General features: G+C 40.3%; 1 protein-coding gene across 2 annotated transcripts in view; it reads right to left on the bottom strand.

Annotated features, from left to right (window-relative positions):
• The window catches only part of ASMTL (acetylserotonin O-methyltransferase like), a 31,742-nt gene extending 9,514 nt beyond the window's left edge, over positions 1-22,228 (bottom strand). The window contains exons 1-11 of one of the 2 annotated variants that reach the window (XM_062601479.1): positions 22,046-22,228; positions 20,238-20,369; positions 18,441-18,488; positions 17,779-17,843; positions 15,361-15,422; positions 13,519-13,627; positions 8,336-8,762; positions 4,891-5,053; positions 3,565-3,749; positions 1,828-1,957; positions 40-183 (exon numbers count right to left, since the gene is read on the bottom strand). In XM_062601479.1, the coding sequence (XP_062457463.1) occupies positions 40-183; positions 1,828-1,957; positions 3,565-3,749; positions 4,891-5,053; positions 8,336-8,762; positions 13,519-13,627; positions 15,361-15,422; positions 17,779-17,843; positions 18,441-18,488; positions 20,238-20,369; positions 22,046-22,138 (1,558 nt within the window). In that variant the 5' untranslated portion in view covers positions 22,139-22,228. The remainder of the gene's footprint in view (positions 1-39; positions 184-1,827; positions 1,958-3,564; positions 3,750-4,890; positions 5,054-8,335; positions 8,763-13,518; positions 13,628-15,360; positions 15,423-17,778; positions 17,844-18,440; positions 18,489-20,237; positions 20,370-22,045) is intronic. The other variant, XM_062601483.1, reaches the window with a different exon arrangement.
• Positions 22,229-25,923: the final 3,695 nt, after the last annotated feature.

The following is a 25,923-nucleotide window of genomic DNA, read 5'->3' as shown; positions in this document are numbered from 1 at the left end:
AACAGAAATAAGCAGACAAAAGTCATGTTTTACATTTACCTGATACAAATGTCACTGAAGCTGTGCATTGTCCCGAAGGCTGAAAATACGAATTGTTTTCAATGACTTCTGGAAGGTCAAATACAGTGACCTTCAGATTTGGGTATATTTGTACTAATTCATGAGCCAGAGCTCCAGTGCAACCTGTTGGAAGTTTAAAAAAGACTTGATTTGATCTTTCTTCTTTTTCTCATGGCATTTGCACATATTTTTTAAAAAAACAAGACTGTAACTAACTCTAGGATAGAGGCATGAAGTTAGAATTAGAAGTAACCAGTAAGCTCCACAAGGAACACTGGCAATAGCATTTCCTGGTGGTTAAGACTCAGTTTGGGGAACACAGACATTACTCCCTACTCTGTCATAGGCCTGTTAACACGATCATTGAACTGTAAGCCATTGAACTTCCCAGTAGCTCAGTTTTTTTGTGAAAGAACATTAGTGAAACCTGTGACCAATCGATAACCCCTACAATGGAAGAAGGCTCAGAGGAAACAGCAAGGCGCCCATGAAGCTCAGGAATCATCTAGGATGCAACCTGTTAATCACAGCTGTTGCACAGAGAACTGACTTCATCTCAACACAAAGGGGCTGAAGGGTGACTTTTGTTGCAGATAAGCAGCCAGAACCATTAACTGGAGCAGGTGTAAATATTTCTTCCCAAGTTTATCAAAGTAATGTGAACGTACCCCTGAGTTAGCCGAATCAGCAAGAGAGGGAAATATATCTGTGACTCAACTCAATACAGGGTATAAAACTTGAACTAACCAAGGAATTCTGAGGAGAGCAATGGGCTTGAGTTGGCTTCAACCCGCATATTCCTTCCCAGCGATTGAGGAACCTCAATGTTGTGACAGTGAGAACATTAGAAATCAGTAATGCGTGAAATATCTAAAAGAACTTGGTCAGAGAGTACTGACTCTGACAGAAAAAAAAAGACTTGTAATATGCAGATGAAGAGCACTAGAAGAATTATGGATCATTTAGAAAGCGCTGATTTCTAAAGACTGACAACCACTCTTCAGCAAAGTGAATGACAGGATGGTGAGGTCTTAATCTCTAGACAAGTGGCAAAGGCTGCACCAATATTGTGCTAAATTCTGACATGCCGTATGTCCAGATATGGAGTAAAGTGTTCTTCCTTCACTGGATCTTTTCCCTATGTAACATCACCCTCTCTATGCAACTCCAAGCATACAGCGAAAAAGGACACTAACGAGCAGAGTCTCTTCAGGTATATCACTGGTCTTCAACATTTTTGTATTATTAATATTCAAAGGTGACCAAAGACAAACAAAAAAATTTAAATCCATTCTAAAGGATTCCAAAGTTTTTTTCAGATCAACGCAGTGTTGCAAGTTTGACATCCCAATATGGAAGGATCCAAATATCCTTTTGTTATTTCTGAAAATCCTAAGCAAATGCCAAAGGGCAGCAACAGTACAGTTGAAAATGGAGCTCCTATTGCAATATTCTATCAGCTGAACTATAAACTTTTTCTGTTATCTGAGCCATGTCAGTACATAATTGGTTGTCACCACAAACAAAATTTGAGTAATTCATTTGATTTTAAGGTTAATACTATGTAAGTAACTCTGCTTTCAGCTAACTCTTATTCCTACTATTGAATACCACAACAACACAATACTAGGCAAATAACACTAGACAGTTTTACTGCAGTTTTCATGAACTAATAAAATAGAGAACCAAAAAAAAAAAAAAAAAAAAAAAAAAAAAAAACAGCTTTTCCCTATAATTTGTATGCAAAAGTTCAAATACAGGCAGTACCTCCTAAATCACAGGCAGATTTAAATTGTGAAAGATCAAATGCTGTAGCCACATCTCTTGCTGTCAGGTGGGCAATGCTGTGCATGGCAGCCATAAAACGCTTCTTCACCTCCTGGCTGTGATAGTAGTCCTAAAAAATAAATAAAACTAAAATTAAAAGCATCCACAATAGTCAAACTTCTTTCCATTACTAAGACTAAGCAAAACTAAAACTAACCAAGACAATAGGGGTTATTCCACACCATAAAAAAAAAAGTCTAAAATTGAAGGATTAGTTCAAAATGACACTGATGAGCTGCTCATCCAAGTCCTTTCCTGGTGATTACAAGTGGTTTCATTGTAGTGAGAAGCAGAATTCTACATTTTCTCCAAAAACCCAGTCAGCGACATCTTTTGTAGTATCTCAAAGAGCACACATTTGGGTATTTTCAATGCAGTCTTGGAGGTTTTACTAACCATGCAGTGGAAGGATCTCCAGGTATTGCCATTAGTACACAGGGGTAGCGTGTATTTTCTGCTTGGACACACTATCCTGCACTCACATGGAGTCCAGGCCTAAACTGGTTGTAACTCCTGCTGATAGCATCACTCAAGTAAACTAAAGGCGATAATCTTGATAAGCAACACAGGACAAGATCCAGTTCACCTACCTTAAAGCACCTAACTTGCATATGAATTCAAGTGCTTACTGCCATCTTACTGAAGCAAGATACCTAAGCTTCCTTTAAGTCCTAGCCTTGGAAGCATTCCTCAAAGTTTTGTCCACCAAAAGTCTAGGCATTAATATTAGGCTAACAGCACCTTCTTCTGGAGGTCTTCAGAAGCCTTTACTTCCTGCCATCAATTGCACATAAACAATGTTTGTTTTTTTTTTTTTGGGGGGGGGGGGGAGGGGTAGAGGGTCGGAGGAGAGAATGGCTTAATCAACATCTAGGAGTTAAGTACAAATTAAAGCCTCAGGATCTAGTCTGAACTAAACTTTAAAGCAGCAGTGCTGTCAAAGACAAAGCCCTGCTCAGTCTACTATCCTTAAACTGGCACAAGCATTTATGTAGCCACCTAGTGAAGCAGGTTGGAGAACTGACTCTAAAGCTAGATTATAGCTCTAAGTGATCCCCCAGTCCTAGCACATTCACCTGTGCTAGCATAAGGGAAGGAATGCTACAGGGATGGGAGGGAAGGATTGCATTTCTTAACAAGAGTATATGCCATCTTGAAGTACACAGAAGACTGCACCCTAAATAAAATAGACTGGGTCCCTTTTCTACTGCATTTGTACAAAATGACTTTAAATAGAGCTTTGAACATGCAGTCAGCACATGCTGCACTGGATCTTTGCTCACATCAGTACTGTATCAACTTTCAGTGCTAGAAGGAATGTATGTGTCAGAAGTACTACTTGGTGTTACATAAAGGCTACACATCAGTAAGCTAAGTGTGCCCAGAGGTTGTTCTGGGAGCATGTTAGTTGAACAGGCAAAACTTTAGCCAGACAATTTTCTTTAGCACTCTTCAACTTCCTAATATACTGACTGCATAGGCATGTTCAAGCCTAAAGCCTGCACAATTAAAGTTGAAGGGAACAGAAGTGTGGGACTTAAGCTACATTCACTCTGTTTCTAGTATCCCAAGATTCACCTACTTCCTTAGACAGCTCAGTCTTAATTTTGGCCTAGATCAGTTTTTTTCCCCGAGTCATTTACAACTACTTTTGATACAAATAAGAGTTTAGACTACCTTAAATAAGTCCTCTGTTTTCTTTCCAAAGGCTAGATGGTTCTGCCTGGTTCCCTCTTTGACAGCAGATTCCAGGTATGTAAAAAGAGGCCAAAGGTGGTCATTAGAGTGGATAATGTAGCCATGAAGTGAGTATTTACCATCTGATGTCAGATAGGTATTTGCTGAATCTGTATTACTGTAACCTAATGGGAAGAAAACAATTTTAATTAGTTCAGTGCTTGTAATTGTCAGTTAGTATCTGCAGGCATATTTTCATCTGCAGCTATTAAGTAGCAATCCTGGGATCATAGTATCTTCTTGTATAACCATTCCTATGAAATAGTTGTAAAGTCTCATTCTTGGAAGAGCAGAATCCACTAAGGACTTAATTTTTAGAAAAATATTAAGTATCAAAAGACAGATAGGCACAGATTTTTCTTGCTAGCATCTCAATTATACACCTAATATTGAGGGAAAACTATTCAAAGTTCCTCATTCTTGGCTACATTTCTCAGATTATGACTCCTCCTTCCCTTAAATTCAAGCTTTCTCTAACATGTTTTGCCTTTAGGGCTTTCTCTTGGTCATGTCCTCTAAAGAAGTTGAAAGACTTATTTCCTCTTCTTGGCACAGGACCAGGCTTCAAGGCTTACCACTCAAGCAATACATATGGAAACTAAGTATGTAGTCAGACTGAAAAAGTTAATCCCATTACTGACTCCCTCACCTACATGTACCTTCAACTATGGTGCTAGTTAAAGGCACTAACATTTAAATTGTTGTCCATGAAAATGGACATATCCTAGAGCTCTCCTCTCAGTAATACCTTGAAGCTCTGCAAAAGTTTGTGATCCTATACTGCTACAGCAGAAAAGAGAATTTGGCCCTTATCTTATACTATACATTTGGGCTGATTACACTGTCCCATGTGACTGTCCATGCAGACAGAATTTGGCAGTGGTCAGTATTGCGTCCAGCAAGGAAGCGGGGTACAGTAACTGGATGTCAGTGATCCCAGAATTCCAAGAAAGGAGGCTTGAGGTGTTCATTTAGAAGTGGTTGCCCCCAAATAAAACATTTCCAGCTAACAACATTTCAATGGTGGAATATTCTCCCCCCCCCCCCCCCCCCCCAAATCCAAGTTACCCACAACATCAGGTTGGTCTCTGGGATGCAGCAGTGATCTTCAAGTGCTATATTTCCCTAGTGCTATATGTAGTTTAGGGGAACCCTTCTGCCCCGACTCATGAGACTATGAAGGTGAAAAAGCATAGCTTCACTAGCTTGATCCTTCATCCTCCCTCACTCTCCCTCTTATTTTTAAAACAGGAAAGAAAGAGTCACCCTGAGGTGTTTTCTCCAGCAATCCAAGAGCAGCACATGCATCAAGGAGTCTTTCTGTTCCACACAGGGAAGCTCCAACCTCATTTGCAACATCCACAGCATTCAGTGAACCTTTATCTTTCAGATGATCAAACACCTTCAGCTTAGAAGCTACAAACAGAGCCTGTGTGTAGGAAATACTCGTTGATCAGTTACATTTAAAAAAAAAAAGTGTGATCAAGAAACAAACTCTACCTTTTGTCCTGGACATCTTAGAAGTATTATTATTCCTAAAGAAAGTAGTTGTGTAAGAGTGTAACAATAAAGTAACTGCTATGAGAGTTATCCTTTCCTCTCCAAGGTTTCAGTATCTTTAGCTAAGTGATACTGGGAGACAGAGGAGCATGAAAAATACTGGAACAATCTACAGATTTTGTATAAGGGAGATCTATTTAGAACATGCTTATAGTTAGACATATGCCAAATATCTATAAATTCAAACATGCTTAAGCACACTTCTGAACTAATGCCAAAGAAAGCCCATAAAAAAGTGAGTATGAGAAAACAAAGAACTGGAAAGCCCCATTAATTCAGTATAACAGCTCCAGTTACTATAAAAAGATTGCTTTTTGTTTAATTTGCAGAAATAAAACTTAAGGGCATAACTGTACTGTATTTTGTCCCTTAACAGGACAGGTACATAAGGAATGGGGACAGATTAGTTAGTGCCTGATTGTGGCAAATAAACACATGCAATGCAGCTGAGTAGGCTGAAAAAACTCAGTTGAACTTGTAGAGAAATGTATTAGTTGGAGACTACCATTAATGATGTGATGATATATACCTCAATCTGTATACCTCTCCAATGTTGTAGCTTTAGTATTCTGAAGCAGAACACTGAAGACTTAAAACATCTAAAACCAAGGAACTGATGTGGAACACAAGCCCGGAAACACAGAGTAGTCACTGAATCCATTTCTTAACAGGTGTGGCAACTATAACACGTTAAAAATTAAACTCTTTATCCTCACAGTTTTGCATTGTTTAATAAAAATCAGAGAAAAAGATTAAATTGGGAGCATGGTGTGTGCACTTGCATACGTGCAAGTTTCTAGCTTTCATCCTTTCTTTAAGCTTTCTTCTGTTATTCTAGTAACAACGTAGAGTTGGGGCTTATTAGAACCCAGACTTTCACAATACTGAGTCAAATGTACCTGGTCTATACCATTTAACCTCCAAGACCTGCCCAATCTTTACAACAATACCACCTGGGGGAAAAGAGGGAAGGCAAGAAGATACAGTCAAGACACTGGCAGATCCAAAATACTTTCTACGATTCTGTAACTCTGTTTAAAAATCAAGAAGGGAATAAAAAACCCACAAATGTGTTAGGTTCAATTAAAAAGTGTTATTTAATTCTGATCCTCCACTGGTCTGCTTTATAAAGACCAAAATAAAAGTTAGGAATCAAGATGATAGAGACTGAGAACTTTTATCAAATTAGATGCATTTGTGCAGTTATCTTTGTTCTACATGGAGAGAGTTGATATTGGTAATTCACTAAGTGGTAATTAATTTTAGAGGATCCAAGCCAGGGAAAAAAGTAATTCTCATTGGTTCAACATGGGGCTCAGTACTTCACAATAGAACTTTTAAGTTGTTGGGAAAAGAAAACTTGTTTTCTGCTTCTATTTACAGTTGCCTCCATCTCTTCCATTGCATGTAACTTCAGCATTACATCACATTGAACTATATGTACATATATATGTATATATAGCTCAATATACATAAACAAAATGATAGTGGTTCTCCATGTTTTGTATTTAACTTTGGGAAATGCTCTGCATTATCCTGCTTTTTGAAATACATCAAAATATACTCTTATCAATACACCTTGCTTGAAGAGTCTGCTAATATAGCCTGCTGCTGCTGCCCAGTTAATTGGCATTTTCATCTGATTATATCAAGTTTCAATTCACTTAGCTGCATTTTGCATAAAACGCTAAGATAATTGTTCCAGTTTACAGCCTAACACACAGCAGTCTCCTGTAATACCTGAACACACTGTAGAAAGCCTCTTATTGTTTCCTTAAGATCTGTATTATTTCTGCAGAAGACAGCTACACTTCCATTTTGCACATTATGTGCAAACACATTAGTTTCAAGGCTTTTCAGTCCTGCTTCGCACGCCTGCAAGCAGCTCACCCATTGACTTACAGTGACCAACATACTACGTTTTTCCTTCATATCTGAGTACAACTTGTTTTGCTGCTTCAGCAAAACCACTGCCCACTGTTTTTTGGCTCTGTCCTCCCACCCACCCTGGCCAAGAAATGGTCTATCTTTAGAACCTGGTTTGTCATTTTAGTGACATTTTAGTTTTTTCACCTCTTCCTGAAACATGAAAGACCTGATTGATTACTGATCTACTTAGAATGCCCATTTCTCCTTCACCTTCTTTGCCATTGTCTTAACTACACTAGGGCTTTAAGTAGAAAATTTGACACCATTTTTACTCCTTTCCGATCATACTTGGCAGTTAGACAGAGCATGTGACCTTCAGTTTGTAGACTTTATGTATATCTCCATCAGCTATTGTATTATCAGCTAAAAATACCCTGAATATGAAACAGGTTATAAAGAATACTAATAAGGAACAGATAAGTGATTAAGATCTTCCACAAAATTATAACGCAAAGAATGAAGTGTTAAAAGGAAGGAAAAAAGCAACAAGCATTGTAAATATTTAAAACAACAGATAAATTAAACCTATAAAATACTTTTTCCTGCAGACAGCATCTAGAAAGTTAACTCTAACATGATTGTGCTCCTGTGATGGGGAGGTGGCAGGTGGGAACACTCACCAACCCTCAAGTAATTAGTAAGAAATTCACATTTCTTAAAAGTATTTACTAAGTTTTGCAATATACATTTCTGAGGGTGCTGTTACATTGGAGCCTCACACTTAACGTGCACACGTACCAAAGCCTGAATCACTGATGTAGCTATTGAAAAAAAAATAAACCACGATCTTGCATAAACTACTAGACAAGATGAAAAAACATATATAGAGGAAACAAGGGGGTCCTTTTGCTGCTGCTTCTCAGACCCCCACCCCCCAGCAGAATTTCAAGGAGTACACTTGAGGTAAAACATGGAAGTCCTTTTGGGGTGGGGAGTCGAGTAATTGTGTCCTTTTACTTCTCAGATCAAAGATCAGTATCATGCAGGTAGTTCAAGTTTCACAGAACAAATGAAACCCAATATTGAAAACACTGCCATCCCAGAAGTTTCAGCTAGACTCTCTATAAATTACACTTAGTTATTACTAAGTGTACTAAGACATTCTTACACAAGCTCAAATATTTCATATTATCTGCTAATATATACTACAGTCCAATGAAACAATCGTATTAGTAGGAACAGTAGCAAGTAGAATTTTTGGAGGAATTTTGTTTGTTTTTACCTTTGAAGCTCTAAAACCATCTATCAACTCTATAATTGTAGATGGGAGTTTTGCTGCATTTTCCAACACTCCGTTCTGATTTTCCAAAGGCACCGTAAAACCAGTTTTGACACAGTAACTGTCTTCTGAATTGTAAACAGGTTCTGAAGGATGTGTCCTGCTACTAGTCAACTTGTTAGCCCCTTTACACTCTGCAAAATTTGAAGATTCACTTTCTCCATCACTTAGGTTCTCAAAAGTGTCCACAGAAGGGATAGAGTCATGCTTTATATGGTGTATGCTATGTTTAGAAGGCAGACAGTACAACTCTACTAGCTTTTTGCAGAAGTGATTCAGAGGAAATCCCACTACATTCAAGAAGTCTCCATGGACATACTCAACTAACATTCCACCGAGGGCCTGGATTCCATATCCACCAGCTTTGTCCCTGGGGAGAGAAAAATATACAAAAAAAGTTGTATCTAACTACAGTTAGGACAGAAGTCAAGAGTAACAGTAGCACAAAGTAATCCACCAGTACTGCAGAATCTGTCATAGAGACTAGCAGGCTCAAGTTAAAACAGATTAAAGCTGCTAATTAGGCTCAACATTGCAATTCATGAATTGCAATATAAATGCAGGACTAAATATTTCTATTAGGGGGTGCGTAGCATAAAGTCCATGAGTTTCAGGTAATCCAAGTGCTGTAATCTGCTAAAAAGAAGCTCCATCTGACTGCAGTCAGACTGTTGCCATAGGTTACTCAGCATTCTCCAAGTCCTGCCTACACAGAGAAGATAACAAGCATCACCGAGACCAACACTGCCACTGGGCCAACCAACTGCAGTGGCCCTAGCCCTATTCCACAACAGGATGAAAGATCCTCAGTGATTTATTAGCCACAGAGGAACTCAGACTGAAGAAGATACCTTAAAGCCTAGAGTATGAAACTGTGTAGTAATATTTTCTTCTACAAGTTGTTGCATAAGAAGTATAGTAGATTCCCAGTCTCAGGTTTGCTCAGAAACAGCTCTTCATATTTTCCATAATGTATTTCAAGATTACCCTTCAGATACCAGCCCAGGTAGAAACTGAAGAATCAACATCACAGTAAACGGGACTTTAATTACTACAGACTAGGAAATGAGGCTTTTCTGTTAATGTTGCAGTCAGTCTGCATTTTGATCAGCACCATATAGGTCTGTTGTTGTAACAGAAGGAACATTTTTTACATCATATTGAAGACTTACTGTCTGAATTATGAATATTCTTATCGTCAAAAGTCCTTTTATATGTGTGTGTATAAATATATATATATTTACGAAACAGCACTCCAGTATGATGAAACTGTTCTGGTATATGCTGACAGGAAGGCAAGAGATGTTTTGGCCATCAACAGAAGCGGTATCACACGCCTAGAAAGATTTTTAAACACAGATCAGCCACCTCTATTTTTCTGTTAAACTTTGTCTTCTGGCATGGAATCCAGAATAGGATCTTCTACCACAGCTACAGCCTTGAGTTCAAAAACGTGATGCTATATAGTTATCAAATAACAGTTCAATTGATTTTTAAACCCGGTACTAATATACACATCATATAGTAATCAGTTATCACTCATAACTGGCTCCTGCAGTCAACTATCTAATCCCATCAGCTTTTGTAACTAGATACTTTTAAATGAAGCCTTAAAATTAGCAATATATTAATAAAACAGTACATACAACCACAACTAATTTGTATTACATGTTACAGAAATGCATCTTTCAAGATCACTGTTGTGACCAAGATGTTTTTCAGTAACTGTACCCTACAAAGGATAGAGAATTTCAATATGAACATGTGCAACATCCAAAGATTTCAGAAGTTATCCATTCTCCAAAGAGAACGGAGAAGTTGAAGAGGTAGAATGCAGGTAACTTGAAAATGCAAAGTTAAAATCTAATTTTCTTTATCAGCTCTAAAACTGCTTTACTCATGTCAGCAAAATAATATATCTACATGTTGGACAACAAATATATCTGAACACTGAATAAACGCTTATATTAATCACCATTGCATTGACAAGTACTATTGTTTCTCAGATGAAGAAAGATACTTGGTTGAGTTTCAGCTTGGTTTCCAAAAGAAGCCATATATGTCATACATGTCTTGGCCCATATGTTCAGAGTTACTAGAAAAGTGGACAGCGTTCAGCCACATTAGACAGAGTACATCTGAGCTAGTGACGCAGGGCTAAGCTAGAAGTCAGAAACAGGTACATCATGGACAATTAATCTCCACTGAAGCAAACATTTCAAATAAATCTGAAGATACATGCTAAGACTTCTTGTCCCTTTCTATCAACTACCAGGAGACCTCAGGGTATCCAAAGTTGGTCATCTCACTGCAAACAGAAGTGGGACAAATCCCACCTGTAGTTCCTCTTAGTATGAGGATAGTGGTTTTTGTAAAGCACAATTACCATCCCCACAGAGGCAAACAGAAGCAGAATTGAGTCTCATATCTCTTGGGAGAAGCAACAGCTGGATGCCCAGTCAGCATACACACAGCATGAAACCCGTGAGTTCTATTTCCACATGCCAATTAAACAGAACTTGCAAAGCAGCTGGAGTGAGCAGGTAAAAGAAACAGACTTGCTAATGAGTTCTACTGAATGTGGAACAACTTCATACAGAGGAGTCAGCTGCAACAACATGACAAATTAAAACAAGATTCAGAATTAATTCTTGTATAAGGAGGGTGCCTTCCTTCTGTAACCCTGTGTCTGTATAGGCTGTATGTATAGGCTCAGATTTATGACTTTATGCTCTGTGACATCCAAAAATCTCAAGTTGTCAACATACTAATCTGTGCTCTGAGACTAATTACTTGCACAAGCTACGAGATTTATTCACTTACATCCTCCACCCTCATCTTTCCCAAACTGCAATAAAGTTGTTTTGGTTTCATTGCCACTGTTCAGAGCAACAGAGATACCAAAAACTGCGTTCATTTTAAGATCTTCAGATTAGAAGCTGTGAGCAGAGACAGAGGAAGCTGTTCACATGGAAAGATTACAGAATAAAAAGCTAGGCCAAAAAGAGGCTAGTAGAAACTAAGTCCACTCATTATGCAAGCCAGAAATACTAAGGACTGCTACAGTTCAGCCCTCTTTCTACAAAGAGCCGGAGAAGAGGAAAGGGACCCTGCCAGACAGCAGAAAAATCCTTCATGTGAAAGAAGAGTGGAGATAAACCAAAAAAAGGAAAAGCACATCATTCTGCAGCCAAAGTGTTGGAGGATTTTAGTCTCACTACAGCCTACCTTGAGAATGGTCTTCTCTTCTCTTTTTTAAACTTATTTTTATTTTAAACTGACAATATGCTTTAGAATTCATTCCCATCTCTCACCAGTGACTGTTTTATAGCAAGGATAAAATTGGCCTATAAAATACTGTATGACAAGTCAATCCAATCGTCAATAACATGGAACTGTATCAATTTTTTGTGAAGTCATAGAAGATTATACCTTAATTTTCATGTGCTTTTTAATCTCATTTAAAAATATTAACTAATGGTCCTTTGAACTGTAATACTGTTTTAAAAGGCTTAAGCATACATGCACTTGTTGCACAAATGCATAATCCATATGGATGGCCACATGGAAAAGGACATGAGAAGCTTCCCCTTACTGGGCACTGTTTTGCACAATTTACATGTCACTATATTAAGTAATTTCTTCACATGTAGACAGGAAATACTTTCTACTCTTGATTGTAGAGCTTAGATTCATTGATTCTGCTCCAGAGAATGGTGAAGTGCATTATCTGAACTTCCAGTCCACCGGGAAACTTTTGCTATCACGTATCCTGTTAGCAGAAGGAACATGACTACTCAATGCTGCTCATTCATTCTGCCATACCACAGCAACACTATTCCATACTCTATTCCAGAGGAAATAATCAGAATATTCAAAATATTTCTAAATCTGCAACTCTTTCTAAACATCCTTGGGCATTTCTCCTTCAAACTGCAACTTTCTGATTAGCAGTATACTAAAGATAAACCTTCCAAAAAATATAACTAGGATTTTCTGTTATAGACTGTATCCTCTCCAAAACATTTCTCTGCATAATCCAAATCAACTTCACTCTTCTTAGTGAGCTCAGCTCTTTACATTTTCCAAAAATACGGCCAATTCATACACAAACACTTAAGACACATCCAAACCTTACACAAGTTCTTCCTTTTGCAGTAAAATGTGACTATCTTATTCCGTGTCAGAAACCAAGCATAACGGAACACCATAGTTGATACAACCAGAACTGAAATTACAACCCAGATGTTCACTCTCAGATACAGTCCACAGTACTAACCTTGGCCCAATCTGCTTTTGCTAAGTTTCAGCTGGAAGAAGGGAAAGTCATATTCTGTGTTATCACATGAATTCCCTTTTTGTCTCTGAATAACTACTTAAGATTTTGTTTAGAAACTGGCCAATCTCATCTCAACAGTAGTTAAGCATTATGCTCTCACTCTTTACTACTTCTGTTGGAAGATTGTGCTCTGTAAGTTACTGGTATAAATGTAAGGGCAGAGGAAATGGGTAGAAGTCTATTTATGGCATAGAAACACATTCATAAGTTGGTCACCAGAATAAAGTTCAAAATTAAGTCAGTGCTTCTCTTATCAGAGCAGTGGAATTTTAGACTAATCTTATTCCCTCGTTTGCTTTTTGCTAGGCTAAATAAGCAAAGCTCGAGCTTTTCAGTAAGCCTCTCTGAAACTCTAACTGCTTTGGGTAATTCTCCTTACTATTATAAAAATAAAGTGAATGGAGGGACAATCACTATTTTTTTCGAATGAGTATCTTTTAACTATGATTAACGAGAACTACAGCCATTACCTCAAGCTCCTTGAATGCCTCAGATAGAGAGGCAATTGTATATTGGAAGAGTAGTACTTGCTGTAATCCAGAATATTTTAGTGTTCATTATTTGTATTTGTTAGGGTAGCAAAAGGGTCATTCAGTTTTCCTGGAGCAATGCTAGTTCTAGACAACAAGAACAGAAAACTCATGTTGCATCACCCATACTATTATCTATCAGACACACATGGAACAAAAGGCTGTAGAACACAATGCAAAGTGCTTTATGGCAGAGGCTAGTGAAGTATCCTATCCTATTCTCAAGTACTGTGCGATAGCTTCAGGTTCCTACTTACATTGGCTCTCCACTATGAATGTATTCCCATAAAAGCTCTTCAGACAGGTCAGAAAATTTCACCTTTGTCTCTTCGTAGAAATCAGTGACTTCTGTTTCCAGCTGATTATCTGCAACCAGAGGAAGGTTTCACTACAAACAAGTAGTAACAGTAAATAGTTTAGAAAGGTAATAGTTTAGAAAGCATAACGTATCTCAGAGTTAATTTCACTTCATAGTCATTTGACAATTTTGCTTGGGAAAAAAATAAGAGCTAGATGCAGAACAGGTGTATGTAATTACTAATAATGCTCTTTAGAGATAGTTGAGTCATATCTGTTTACTTCCCCTCTGCACATACTACTTTTCAAAAAAGGTTTTTGTATTTTCTACCTTTGCAGCTGTATCTTAGTCTAGCAGGTTGCTCTTCCTGATGTACTCCAAGTTAATTATGTGCCTGCAGAGCTATTTATGGACTGCCAATATATACATCCAACAATGACAAGAACAGCCATAAGCATCTAACTCCGCTGTTAATTATGATGCATTGTTAAAAGTTCTTTAAAACTATTATATACACCTAGATGTATAGCAGCATCTGTATTGCAGACTCAGTCATCCAGCAAGTCTCACAGTAACAATTTTTATGACTGCAGAATCACAGTTGAGCCTTAGTATCATCTTTCAAGTAGTATTTCAGACTTCTACACATGCAAGCTACTGTGAGAAAGCCAGAGATGTTCCAAAGTATGGTACAACTGGGTGTTGGCCCCCCCCCTGCATAGTTACACTCTGAATCTGCTATCACTTCAGAGAGAGGCTGTTACAAAGCATGTTCCAAAGAAAGCAGCCTTGGAAAAATATGCATGCAGTTGATCACTAGCATGTTAAGGATTACTAACCATCTCTACTCCTCCCTGCAAGAATTAAGTCAGTATCTTTTGTTACTGCTGTGCAGATCTCTGGTTATTATTCTTTCAACAGTGGAAAATGCTTCTTCTTCCAGAAGCTTCTCCTAATGTACCCATTTATTAATAAGGATTAGTAAGATTACTGGCATTATGTCTGTCATAAGAGCTAAAAGCTATCATTCTTCAGTTTTCAAAATTTTTATTGGAATTTGTTTACAGGAAAGGAGCATGTCCAGTAAAATCTGAGAATGGAGCCTTGCAGAAGTTCCATTAATGAAAACTTGGCATGAAGTCACATGAAATCCCTCAAACCAAACAATCCTGAAAGTGTATTAGTGATGCAGTACTCATTAAACCACTTGTTTACCACATAAATTATCTGTTAAAGAGCATAAAATTGTAGGGAGCAATAAGTTTAGGGGATTGACACATTAAGCAATTAAGCTATTATTTCACTCATCCCTTAAAAATGGTTTAAGATTTGAGGAGGGAAAAAAAAACTCAAACTAAGCAGTAACTCCAGATATAGCAATCTCTTGCAAGCATTGGCAAATGTAACTAGAACACAGAAGAAAGCTATTCCAGATCAGATTCTGCTCGATCTTGTATTTTGTAGTACCTTGCTTGCATTTCATTTAGGACATTCCCACAAATTTACACGGGTCTGAAGCAATCCCACAACTTCCAGAGACAGTACTTGTAAAGGCTATTGTACTTAGTCATCCTCCTTCCTTTGTGAAAACTGAATGCAATACGAAGGTTGGCTTTGGTGGGAAATGTCTACATATACACACAAGCACACATTCATAAGGTAAACTTCATCTTGAGTGGGAAGCCAATTCAGGTTGCATATGAGAAGTTTCCACCCTCTGTTTGTTCATTTATGCAGGTCATCTTTATGAAAAGAATTCATTTTAATAAAACACTGAATTTCAATGAGGTAACACATATACCTTTACTGCTGCAATGTATAATAGCCACTCCTGTGAAAACACTGTGCTCTTTCCCACTCAACCTATCAGGGAAAAATGCACATTAAGCAAGAGTTTTATGAATTTCATCATCTGCAGACGTCTTATACATGATTATATTACTACAACTGGAGAAATAGACCACTACACAAATAAACTACTCAATAGTTCTGAGATGTATTCTAAATAAACACATTTTAATTTTAATATAGTTGAAAAAAAATAGACAAAAAACACACTCCCCCCAGAAAAATACCGTAAGACTCAGTTATTTCATTTTTTTTTTTTTTTTTGGACATTAGTAGGAAGAAAAATCATTGCCTACAAGGTGAGAAAGTAGTCAGTGACAGCCATCTATTTACTATACATAGGGATTAATAAATATTTCAAATGCATAAGGGAAAAGAAAAGCCCCTGTATCATTACAGGTAACTTGAGTGAAAGTTGACAATAAGGAGCTAGATGATACAACTTTAAAAAAAATCTGAATGATTGACCCACTAGGATCCTGTGATAAGTGACAGCTGTAGAAGCAGCCTGTAGAGGAAAAGAGTACATCTTCACTGTAACCCAGGACAGATACCTCAGACCTTTCACATAACTAGGTTCAGCTGGGAGCTGAGTGTAACAGGGTCTCTCTTGCAGTGGCTTCAGAGCACAACACTGTGCCTTACAGGGCTTTTTAATGTATAAACAGAAGTATAACAAATAGCAGGAGAACTTGAGGTGAAGAGACGAATTAAGGAATGGTCTCATACAGATTAACTAGATTAGTGGGAATAAATAGTATCTTGCACTCCTACCATCTCGCACAAGATTCAATCTTATTAACTACAAAATGAAAAATTAGTGAGTAAATACTACAGGCTGACATCTTGGATATGTGTATACATGTCTATATATATCGATATAGTTAGTACAATGTACTTTCTTACTAATATTGAACACAACAGGAATCATAACAAAATAATTTTTAAGTACATTTCATATCCATGATTAAAGCGATTGAACTACTGAAGTGCTTTTTTTTTTTTTTTTTTTTGAATCAGAAACACTTGTGTTAGGAGTAAGGTTAGCAAAATAGGTACTATTTTTGGAAATAACCAAACTTGGCATGTTTATAAAAAAAGTACATAGTGGTAAGAAATCCCTTGCCAGACAGATTCCTTTGGGAATCTCCTGCTAATAACATATGCTGGTCTTATTTGCTCTCTTTCAATAATACTATTGAAGTTAAAATGCATTTTTCATTCTCAACAGCACAATGCTAAGTCATCAACAACAAAAAAAGACCTACAGAGGGAAAAACACCCAAAGACACCAAGCTCCTCGAATTCTCTAACATATTCTTGAATTGGCTTGTTTCACCAGATCTCACTCCATGATATGTTGCTGACTCCCTCCATCACCACAGACAAATGAACAGTAGATTCATCATACTTCATCTTTCATAAAGAAAGCGACTAGAGTTTTGAATAGTTGATGTTTAAGAAAGTGCTAATGAGACTGCTTCTCCTGCGTTGAGATGAAGACTGCAAAGTGATAGAAAATAACATTAAGCTTAAAGGGAAAGAGAAACAAAAGCCTCAAACTACCAGCCTGCTTCCCATGAAGAACTGACAGAAGTGGAGTTCTGCCCCACCACCATTAAACTATAATCTGAAGTACCAACATCTGAGTTGGAGTTTAAGACTTTCTCGACTCACTTTCTCCTAATTTCTGTATTGAGTGGATTTGATATAAAGATTTTTTTTAAAAAATAGACAAATGTTTACTCTGTTTTAAAACACTATTAGAAAATTAGCAAGATATTTATCTAATGAAAAAAGTGAAACTAAGGAAATTGGGTACCTTTATGCCTGATATTCAGAAGGACACAAGGTAATAAAATTTGAAACAATCAGTGTAAACACATTAGTATGTACTTTCTTGTATATGCCATATCCTGTCATTAAGTGTGAGCACACCACTATTATGGTTCTGCTCTATTTCCCTTCCCTGTCCTTGTACCACCTTTATATATATACACATATGTATATATATATATATATATATGCACACACACACAATATATACACACATATGCCTATATATATAGGCAGTCTTGTGGTAAGATGACTATGGAAAGTAATCCAAATAAAGATTTTTTCCTCAGTTAAACCAAAAGATTTGTTTTAACCCTGATCAGCTCCCTAAGATGCAGGAACAAGAACAATCATCCAGGTGCAAGATAAGAGCAGGTCTGACTTTTTCCAGTGGCAGAACTGTCTTATACTCTTTAGGAAAAAATGCATCAGAAATCTGTGGCCATGGAGACCTTCAAATATTGCAAAGAATTTGTACAGCTCTTACTACAACAGCTTAAGCAATGCATTTGGAATCTTATTTAAAGCTACAAACCTTGAGAGCATCCTATATGCATCTTGCTTATCAACTGGCTTCTCCAGGATCTGCTCATCCACAGTCTAAAGCAGAAAGACAAAGATATTCTATTATTTCTTACTTTTCTGAAATTGAGGTAGGACACAAGACTTTGAAACTGTAATTTCAGCCAAGCCTTCAAACATGAGTCTACTGAGTAGACTAAGAAGCACAGACACTTGAGCAGATAATTTACCAACAAGCACACGAGTATAACCCTATATGCCACCCTCCACTGTCAGGAGCTTCCATAAACAGGAGGGTAATTAAACTTCTCCTGTCATTCACTGTTCACTCTCTCTGTGGAGACCACATGTATAAGCAATGTCTGCCAAGAAATACAGTATTAGACAGTATTAGATAGTTTGCATGATCTGAACTTCTTGATGATCAACAGCTGCCCAATAACAGAAATCACATGCTAGTGGATCTAAGGCACTATTTATGTAATACTGGTAACACAATTATGACATAATACTTGATTTTTGTGAAAGATCTCTATTTTGACATAGAACCAGCAGGTACTGCAGGGATGATTTCAGTGAAAAGTTTTTCCAATTTTAGCTTTAGACTCCAAGATACAAGTATTTTATACATGTTTTATATAGTAAAACAATGCTTAAATACGTAAGACTTCTTACCACAATAGTGTCTGCTCCTATAACAATATCAGGAGTTCTAAGGTGTTTCTGCAAAAGTAGAGAGAGAAAAAAAAAGTACTTCTCAAAAAGCAATAAAAAACAAGCAAAGAATATTTTAAAATCCAAGCTAATGAAACAAGTTCACTGATTTCCTTTTCAGCTTTATGCTGACTTTAAAACAGATTCTATTTCTCCTTTTGTACTGTTTACAAAATGGTAACTATTTATACCACCATAAAAGTGCCAGAAATAGGAGGCTTCGGCAGACCTTTCTCAGGTCACAATTTTACCCAAATAAGTTACTGATGAACAAATGTACCCAGGAAAGAATTGGTTGCATTCTCAACTTGATCTTCAAAATTACAGCTAGAATTCCCTTAAAGGAAGTATCTTATGTATGGAAATCAGAGGTAAGAATGTCACCAAAGAGCTTTAACTGTGTTTGCTTAGTCAAGTCTTGCCAAAGAGCCTTTAACTACTTTTTCAAAACACAGATATTGAAAGGGAACACACACAGTCCATTTTGGGAAAGTGAAAAACAGGAGTATGAAAGAGTTCCTTTTAGCCCTTTCTCAGCTTTAAACTGTAACCTGTACGTATTGTAAAGTTTTGAGCTGTGTGTTATCAGCTGCACAGCAAATTTAACATAGCATGTGAGAAAGTACTCTTCTCTGTAACTGATCATTATATAAAAACACCTGTACAGAGATGACTTACATTGATGTGTATAAAACAGTAAAGCTAATTCCAGCATTTATTTCTTTAAATCCAGTAGAAAGTGCTTTGAAATCATTATCACCAGCATAACGTTTTGCAATGAAAGTCCAGTATATGTTAGCAAGCTAGGTCTGGGGTTAAAATTCACTCTAATGTCACACTGCTCTCTGAGAAAAAGTTGACAGAAACCTGGATAACGATTTACATGGGAGACTATGCAATATTTGCTTTGAGGAATGCAACACTGATGGCTTAGAGTATTCAACAGTCCATTTCTGGCACCACTATAGGTTTGACAAATATACTCTGCTTTCAGAGATGTATCATTAAGAAATTATTAGCAGTTTATGGCATTTTATGGATCTCATCACATGGACCTCTGAATAAGTCCTTGTATAGGACAGATGAATATGCTGATACACAGCAATTAAGGGTAGAAGTCAAATATCACACTAATAGTATGAGTTGCATGACAGGCTTTTGATATTTAGGAAATGCCATAGTTTGCCTTGACTACAGTCATCAGTTTCTCCCTTCTTAAAAAGGATTTCAGATTCTCCCTCCCTCCCCAGAGTGTTTTACAATAGAAAAGTTTGTCTCATCTTTCAGCATTCCTCTAGCACCCTTATATTCATGAGCCCTCTTTTGTTACAACTACTGTTCAATGGCAGCTACAGTAAAATGCTGGATTCACATCTATGTATTTTGTATAGAATCTGCCCCTACAGTCTACATACCTGGAAGGGATAACTATTGAGATAAGCACTAATCACCCTGGATACAAGTCATATACCTGACTGCTAGAAGCAATTATATATCTCAAGTCAGAGTAGGTGTGCTGCTGACAAGAGATGCAGGCCACTTCCACTTGAGGAAATCCACAAGTCAGGTATCAGATCCAGATGTCCTTTTGACAAGGTGAGTTAATTTCAGTAGCTATCTTCCACAAATGACAGAAAACACCTATTTGCTTTTACTGGGAAAACACACTCAGACCAACTAAGAAGTACATACAAATTAAATCATAGTAACATGCACAAAAAAGGTAATATGCAACAGTTATAATAGCTGGTAACTTACTACATGCATTCTGTTTGCTACTTCAAGAGCTTTCTGTTTTGCTGTTTCTATGGCATATTGGTAAGGAGCTGCAAAAGATGACTTTTCAAGAGTCTCCTTAAACCAGGATGGAACAACCTCAAATCGCAGGCCCTGCAACAAAGAAAGGAAAACCATACAGTCAATCTGATGCTTTGGGAGCAACCTGTAAAACTTGATATTAAACAAGTGATACAAATTTGGTATCTAAAACTTAATTTCCTCTCCATGTAAGTGAAGGGAGGGGGCAGGGAGAAGGAAGTGTCCTGCAATAATACTGGCTTACGCATATGTATCAATGCACAAGCAGCCCAAAACAAAAAGCACTCTAATCAGAAAGAACTTTTACACTGGCATGCTGACATCATTTTACCCTTACTATTTATTAGACCCTAATCATGTAATTTCATTGTTCTTTTCCTATAAATAGCAAACAGTATAGTACTTACACACTTCACAAGTAGGCTATACCAGTACTGAGGTGTCTGATTGAGCTCACCCTTAGTACTTTACTTGTCCTATAACAGCACATTTTCAGTAAGTCTTATCACCTCTAGTTTATATTTTATTATACCTATGGTTATATGGAAACCAAGACCAGCCCAGTATCTGCATGTAGTTCTGTCACTAAAACCCTTGTTCTTCCTACTACACCTGTTAAGTTCACTGCACCCAGCAGATAGGGTATGTTCCTAATAAGAATTCAGTTCATGTTTCTGCATCTGTGCTACCTCCTCCTCTTTGTATTTCACAAGGAATGTACCTTCTTCCAACACAACACAGAGCAATCAAAACCAGATGCATTATAATACATATAATATGTATTATACTCAATAATTTGAGTACCATTCAAAATCGACCTGCAACCTTTCCAGTGTGGTCTGCATGTTTCTCCATGCAGATCGACTGCCCTGAATCTGGGTCGATGATCCCTCTCCATTCTAGGCATACTAGAAGTGCTTAACAAAAGGAGGGAGGGGATTTACCTTAGTCCCCTCCCCCGCATAAACCCCTGATACACATTTCAGGAGCTTAAGCCAGGTTAAGACCTCCCAAACTTTTCCGTTATGTCCCAGAACAAGAATGCTGGCAGGGCATTCATCAATCTGATAAAGTCCTTCACTTGCTCTATTACATTAACCCTCCCTTCATTGGAGCATTTCAGTATACTTTAATCCACTCGTACTTTAATCTGAGTACGAGCAGATTGAGGCACATGCACTCGTTTACAGAGAAAACCTGGCTAAGAGGGGGGAAAAACTGGAATAAAACCCAAGTGTTTCATGTCTTGACGTGCAAACACACAGGGACCTCTGGAAACTGCTGTACTACTGCCGCTGGTCTGCCTTGCGGCTTTTAAGCTTAAAAATTATCCAGGTTCCGAAGCTGCTTGTGTAGATTACTAGATGGGCCGACGCAAACAGCGCCCCCCCCCCCCCAACCAAAAAAAAAGGGGGGGCGGGGGGGAAAGAAAACAAACCAAAACCAAACCCAGAAGCCAGCCGCGGCCGCAGCAGCTGCTGCTCGCAGCCGTACCCCCCGCCCCCGCGCTGGGCGCGGACCAGACCCGACCGGCCGCCGCCGCGGGAGGCTGACGCCAGCGCCCCGCGACCGTTTAACGGCTGCTGCGGGGCCGCGCGCACGGCGCCTGCGCAGCGCCTCCCGGCCGCGGCACCTCGCGGGCTCCGGAGCGGCGGTCCCGGGGCGGGGGGAGGGGAAGCACCGCGGCGCCTTTCCCCCGCCCCGGGGCGGACGGCTCCCGCGCCCGCCGAGGGCCGTGGCGCACTCACCGCGTTGGTGAGGATCTCCTGCCGGCGCGGGGAGGCGCTGGCCAGCACCACCCTCTTGCTAACCAGCTTGCCCAGCACCGGTTTCAACGCCATGGCCGCGGGCAGGCAGCAGCCAGGCCCCCACCTCCGGCTCCGCCGTGCCGCGCTATAGGGTGGGGGCGGGAGCGGCGCCCTTATAGGGCGCTGCGGCGGGGCGGAGCGGGGCTGAGCCGGGAGGAGGCAGCTGGGAAGGCCGCGGGGCGTGTGGCCGCTGCGTTTGCGCCGCTACGCCCTCGGCGGGGCGGGCCGCCGCCGCCGGTAGGCGTCGTCGCGGAGCGGAAGCGCGCTGTGAGGGTAGAGCAGCTTCACGAAATGGCAGCTTCACCGGTAGTTGTAAGCTGCTCAAAGGCGGACTTAGAGCGAAACCTCGTGGGCGGGTTTCGCTTTTTAGGAGCCGGGTTTGGCACCACTGTCCTCCCTAAGTCTCGAAAGAAATGGGTGTTTGGCAAAGAACTGATGTCATCCATTTCTATGCTCAGAATGAAAGCATTATCACCACCTAATTTGTTGTCAGTTTTAGCAGTTAGGATATCCCCTATTTGGTCTTTTAAGGGAGTTAACCAGTTCTACATAAAAGCTCAGCTTTATCTTCAAAAACTGCAAATAATGGTGTTAGGTGTTAACAGGCTAGCAAGAAACTGAAATAAGTGCTCAAGTTAAAAAGCAAAATAGCTCCAGCCATTAAAATAACACTTTGTTTGAATAACCAGGCCTCTGTGCATCTGTCTCATGGACTGTATCTATCTCATGCGTTGTGTTAGGGGTTGCTAAATGTGATAGCCCAAGAGAGGCAACTCTGATCAAGCAGTGAGCCTCCTGCTCTAGCCAGTAGTGAAGCTGAGCTTGTATTTCCATGAACACAACATGTAGATACACATGGCTACACAGATGAACATAGACAGAAGACACTGCATTCACCAAGCACAGGCAGCACCAACAGCTTTGTTCTGTTCTCCGGCTGCTGAAGACAGAGGTCTGTTTGTGCAAAACACGTGTACATATCCCAGACCCTGGAGACAAGAGTGAAAGTCCAAGAATGGAAGACTTTCCTTTGGTTGATGAAAATCGGGTTAGAGATTGCTTGGGCAAATTTGACACCCACAAATCCATGGGCCCTGGTGGGATGCACCCACAAGTGCTGAGGAAGCTGGCAGATGTTCTTGCTAGGCTGCTCTCCATCATCTTTGAAAGGTCCTGGAGAACAGGAGAGGTACCTGAGGACTGGAAGAAAGCCAATGTCACTCCAGTCTTCAAAAAGGGCAAGAAGGAGGACCCAAGAAACTACAGGCCGGTCATCCTCACCTGCACCCCTGGAAAGGTGATGGAACAGCTCATCATGGATGTCATCTCTAAGCATGGGAAGGGTAAGAAGGTGTTCAGGAGTAGCCAGCATGGATTCACCAAGGAGAAATCATGTTTAACCAATCTGATGGCCTTCTGTGATGGCATGACTGGCTGGGTAGATGAGGGGAGAGCAGTGGATGTTGTATATCTTGACTTCAGCAAGGCTTTCAACACTGTCTCCCATAACATCCTCATAAGTAAGTTCAGGAAGGGTGGGTTAGATGAGTGGACAGTGAGGTGGATTGAGAACTGGCTGAAAGACAGCTCAGAGGGTCGTCATCAGCAGTGCAGAGTCTAGTTGGAGGTCTGTAGCTAGTGGTGTCCCCCAGGGGTCAGTACTGGGTCCCATCCTGTTCAATTTTTTCATCAGTCACCTGGATGAAGGGACAGAGTGCCTCCTCAGCAAGTTTGCCGATGATACCCAGCTGGAAGGAGTGGCTGGTACAGCTGAGGGCTGTGCTGCTGTTCAGAGAGACCTGGACAGGCTGGAGAGTTGGTCAGAGGGGAACTTCCTGAGGTTCAATAATGGTAAGGTCCTGCACCTAGGGAGAAATAACCCTGTGTACCAGTACAGGCTGGGGGCTGACCAGCTGGAAAGCGTCTCTACAGAGAAAGACCTGGGAGTGCTGGTGGACAACAAGTTGACCAAGAGCCAGCAATGTGCCCCTGTGGCCAAGAAGGCCAATGGTCTCCTGGGGTGCATTGGGAAGACTGTTGCCAGCAGGTCAAGGGAGGTGATCCGGTCCCTCTACTCAGCCCTAGTGAGGCTTCATCTGCAGTGCTATGTCCAGGTAATGGTCTCCCCAGTACAAGACAGACATAGCAGTACTGGAGAGAGTCTGGCGTAGGGCTATGAAGATGATTAGAAGACTGGAGCATCCCTCTTTTGGGGAAAGGCTGTGAGAGCTGGGCCTGTTTAGCCTGGAGAAGAGAAGGGATCTTATTAATGTCTGCAAATACCTTGAGGGAGGGTGTCAAGAGGATGAGGCTGGACTCTTTTAAGTAGTGCCAAGCAACAGGACAAGAGGCAGCGGGCACAAACTGAAACATAGGAAGTTCTGCCTGAATGTGAGGAAGAACTTCTTTCCTGTGAGAGTGACAGAGCACTGGAACAGGTTGCCCAGAGAGATTGTGGAGTCTCCTTCTCTGGAGATATTCAAAACCTGCCTGGATGCAACCCTGTCTAACATGCTCTAGGTGACCCTGCTTGAGCAGGGGGATTGGACTAGATAATCTCCAGAGGCCCCTTCCAACCTCAGCCTTTCTGTGATTCTGTGATATGTGCAATGTAGCTCCCTCCAGTAGATGGCCTTACACAGCCACTCTACCCAGTAGCTACCCTCAATCCTTAGTCTCCTCAGCTACTGTCATCTGGACACATGAGCCCCTGAGGCCACAGCCCCACTCAAGTTGCAGATACAGACTGCTCACACACGCACAAAAGCGAAGACACTTCTCAGTGTACCTCAGGCTCCATAGTCACTCTGGCACTTGGCTGGAACCCATCTCCAAGTCCCTCTAGCGGATGACTTCTCCAAGCTCTTCAGTCCCAGACACACGCACATACATGGCTGCAGCCTCACTCTGCTCCCTGCCTGCCCCATTCAACGCCTACTGGCAACTGCATGGTGATGGCAGCCACACCGTGCACACACGCTCCAGTTGCTCCCGGCCCCAAGCCTGCAACTCTGGTGCCCCAGGCTGGGGCGCAGCCCCCTACACACAGACGAGAGCCCCTACATGGGAAGGAGGTTGGGAATGGGGTCAGCGAGCAGACGGACGGAGGTGCTGCTCAGGTGCAGGCACGGCCAGGCCAGCACACTGACCTGTGCCTGGTCACCCTTTTGGCCCCTTTTCCATCGGGGCTGTGCGCCTGTTGTCCGTGCGGCACCCACCGTCTGTCTGTCCATCCGTGCAGTGCCGGGAGCCTCTCCCATGGCTGGCACAGGGCCGGGGGTCTCCCCTGACGCCAGGGATGGGGGTTCCGGGGACACCCCAGGGGGCCGTGGCAGGGGCTCTGTGGGCTCCCACAGGGGGACGGGAGCTCTCGCCTGCCCTCGATCTCCTTGCCCCATCACCGCCTGAGGAGGAGCTGCTCCTCACACAGCCTAACAGGTCATAAAAATCATTCTAAGTATTAGAATTTAGATTTTGAAATAAGATTTTTTTATGGGTAGCTATGACTTGAGAGCAGAATTGAAAATTTGTCTTTAAATGTATTTTTGTTCACATAATTTTAAAATAATAAGAAACCAGGGAAATTATACTAAAATGAAAATGCTTGGATTAAATACAAGTGTGAATATAGGTAGCTGTTCTTAAAGGGGACCTATGTAGACATTCATGTCTTTGATAAATGCATAATACTGAAAATAGTTCTGGAATACTGGGCAGCTGGAGAACCAATGAAGAAGGAAGAATCAATGAGGAAATGTAAAACAGAAAGGGGAAATAGTTTGCACTTGTCATAGAGCTTGTCAGAACAAAATCACTGC

The sequence above is a fragment of the Rhea pennata genome, chromosome 1 (genome assembly GCF_028389875.1).
Source record: "Rhea pennata isolate bPtePen1 chromosome 1, bPtePen1.pri, whole genome shotgun sequence".
Lineage (NCBI taxonomy): Eukaryota > Metazoa > Chordata > Aves > Rheiformes > Rheidae > Rhea > Rhea pennata.
Note: the sequence above shows the minus strand (reverse complement) of the source record. Positions and strands in the feature narration are given on the sequence as shown.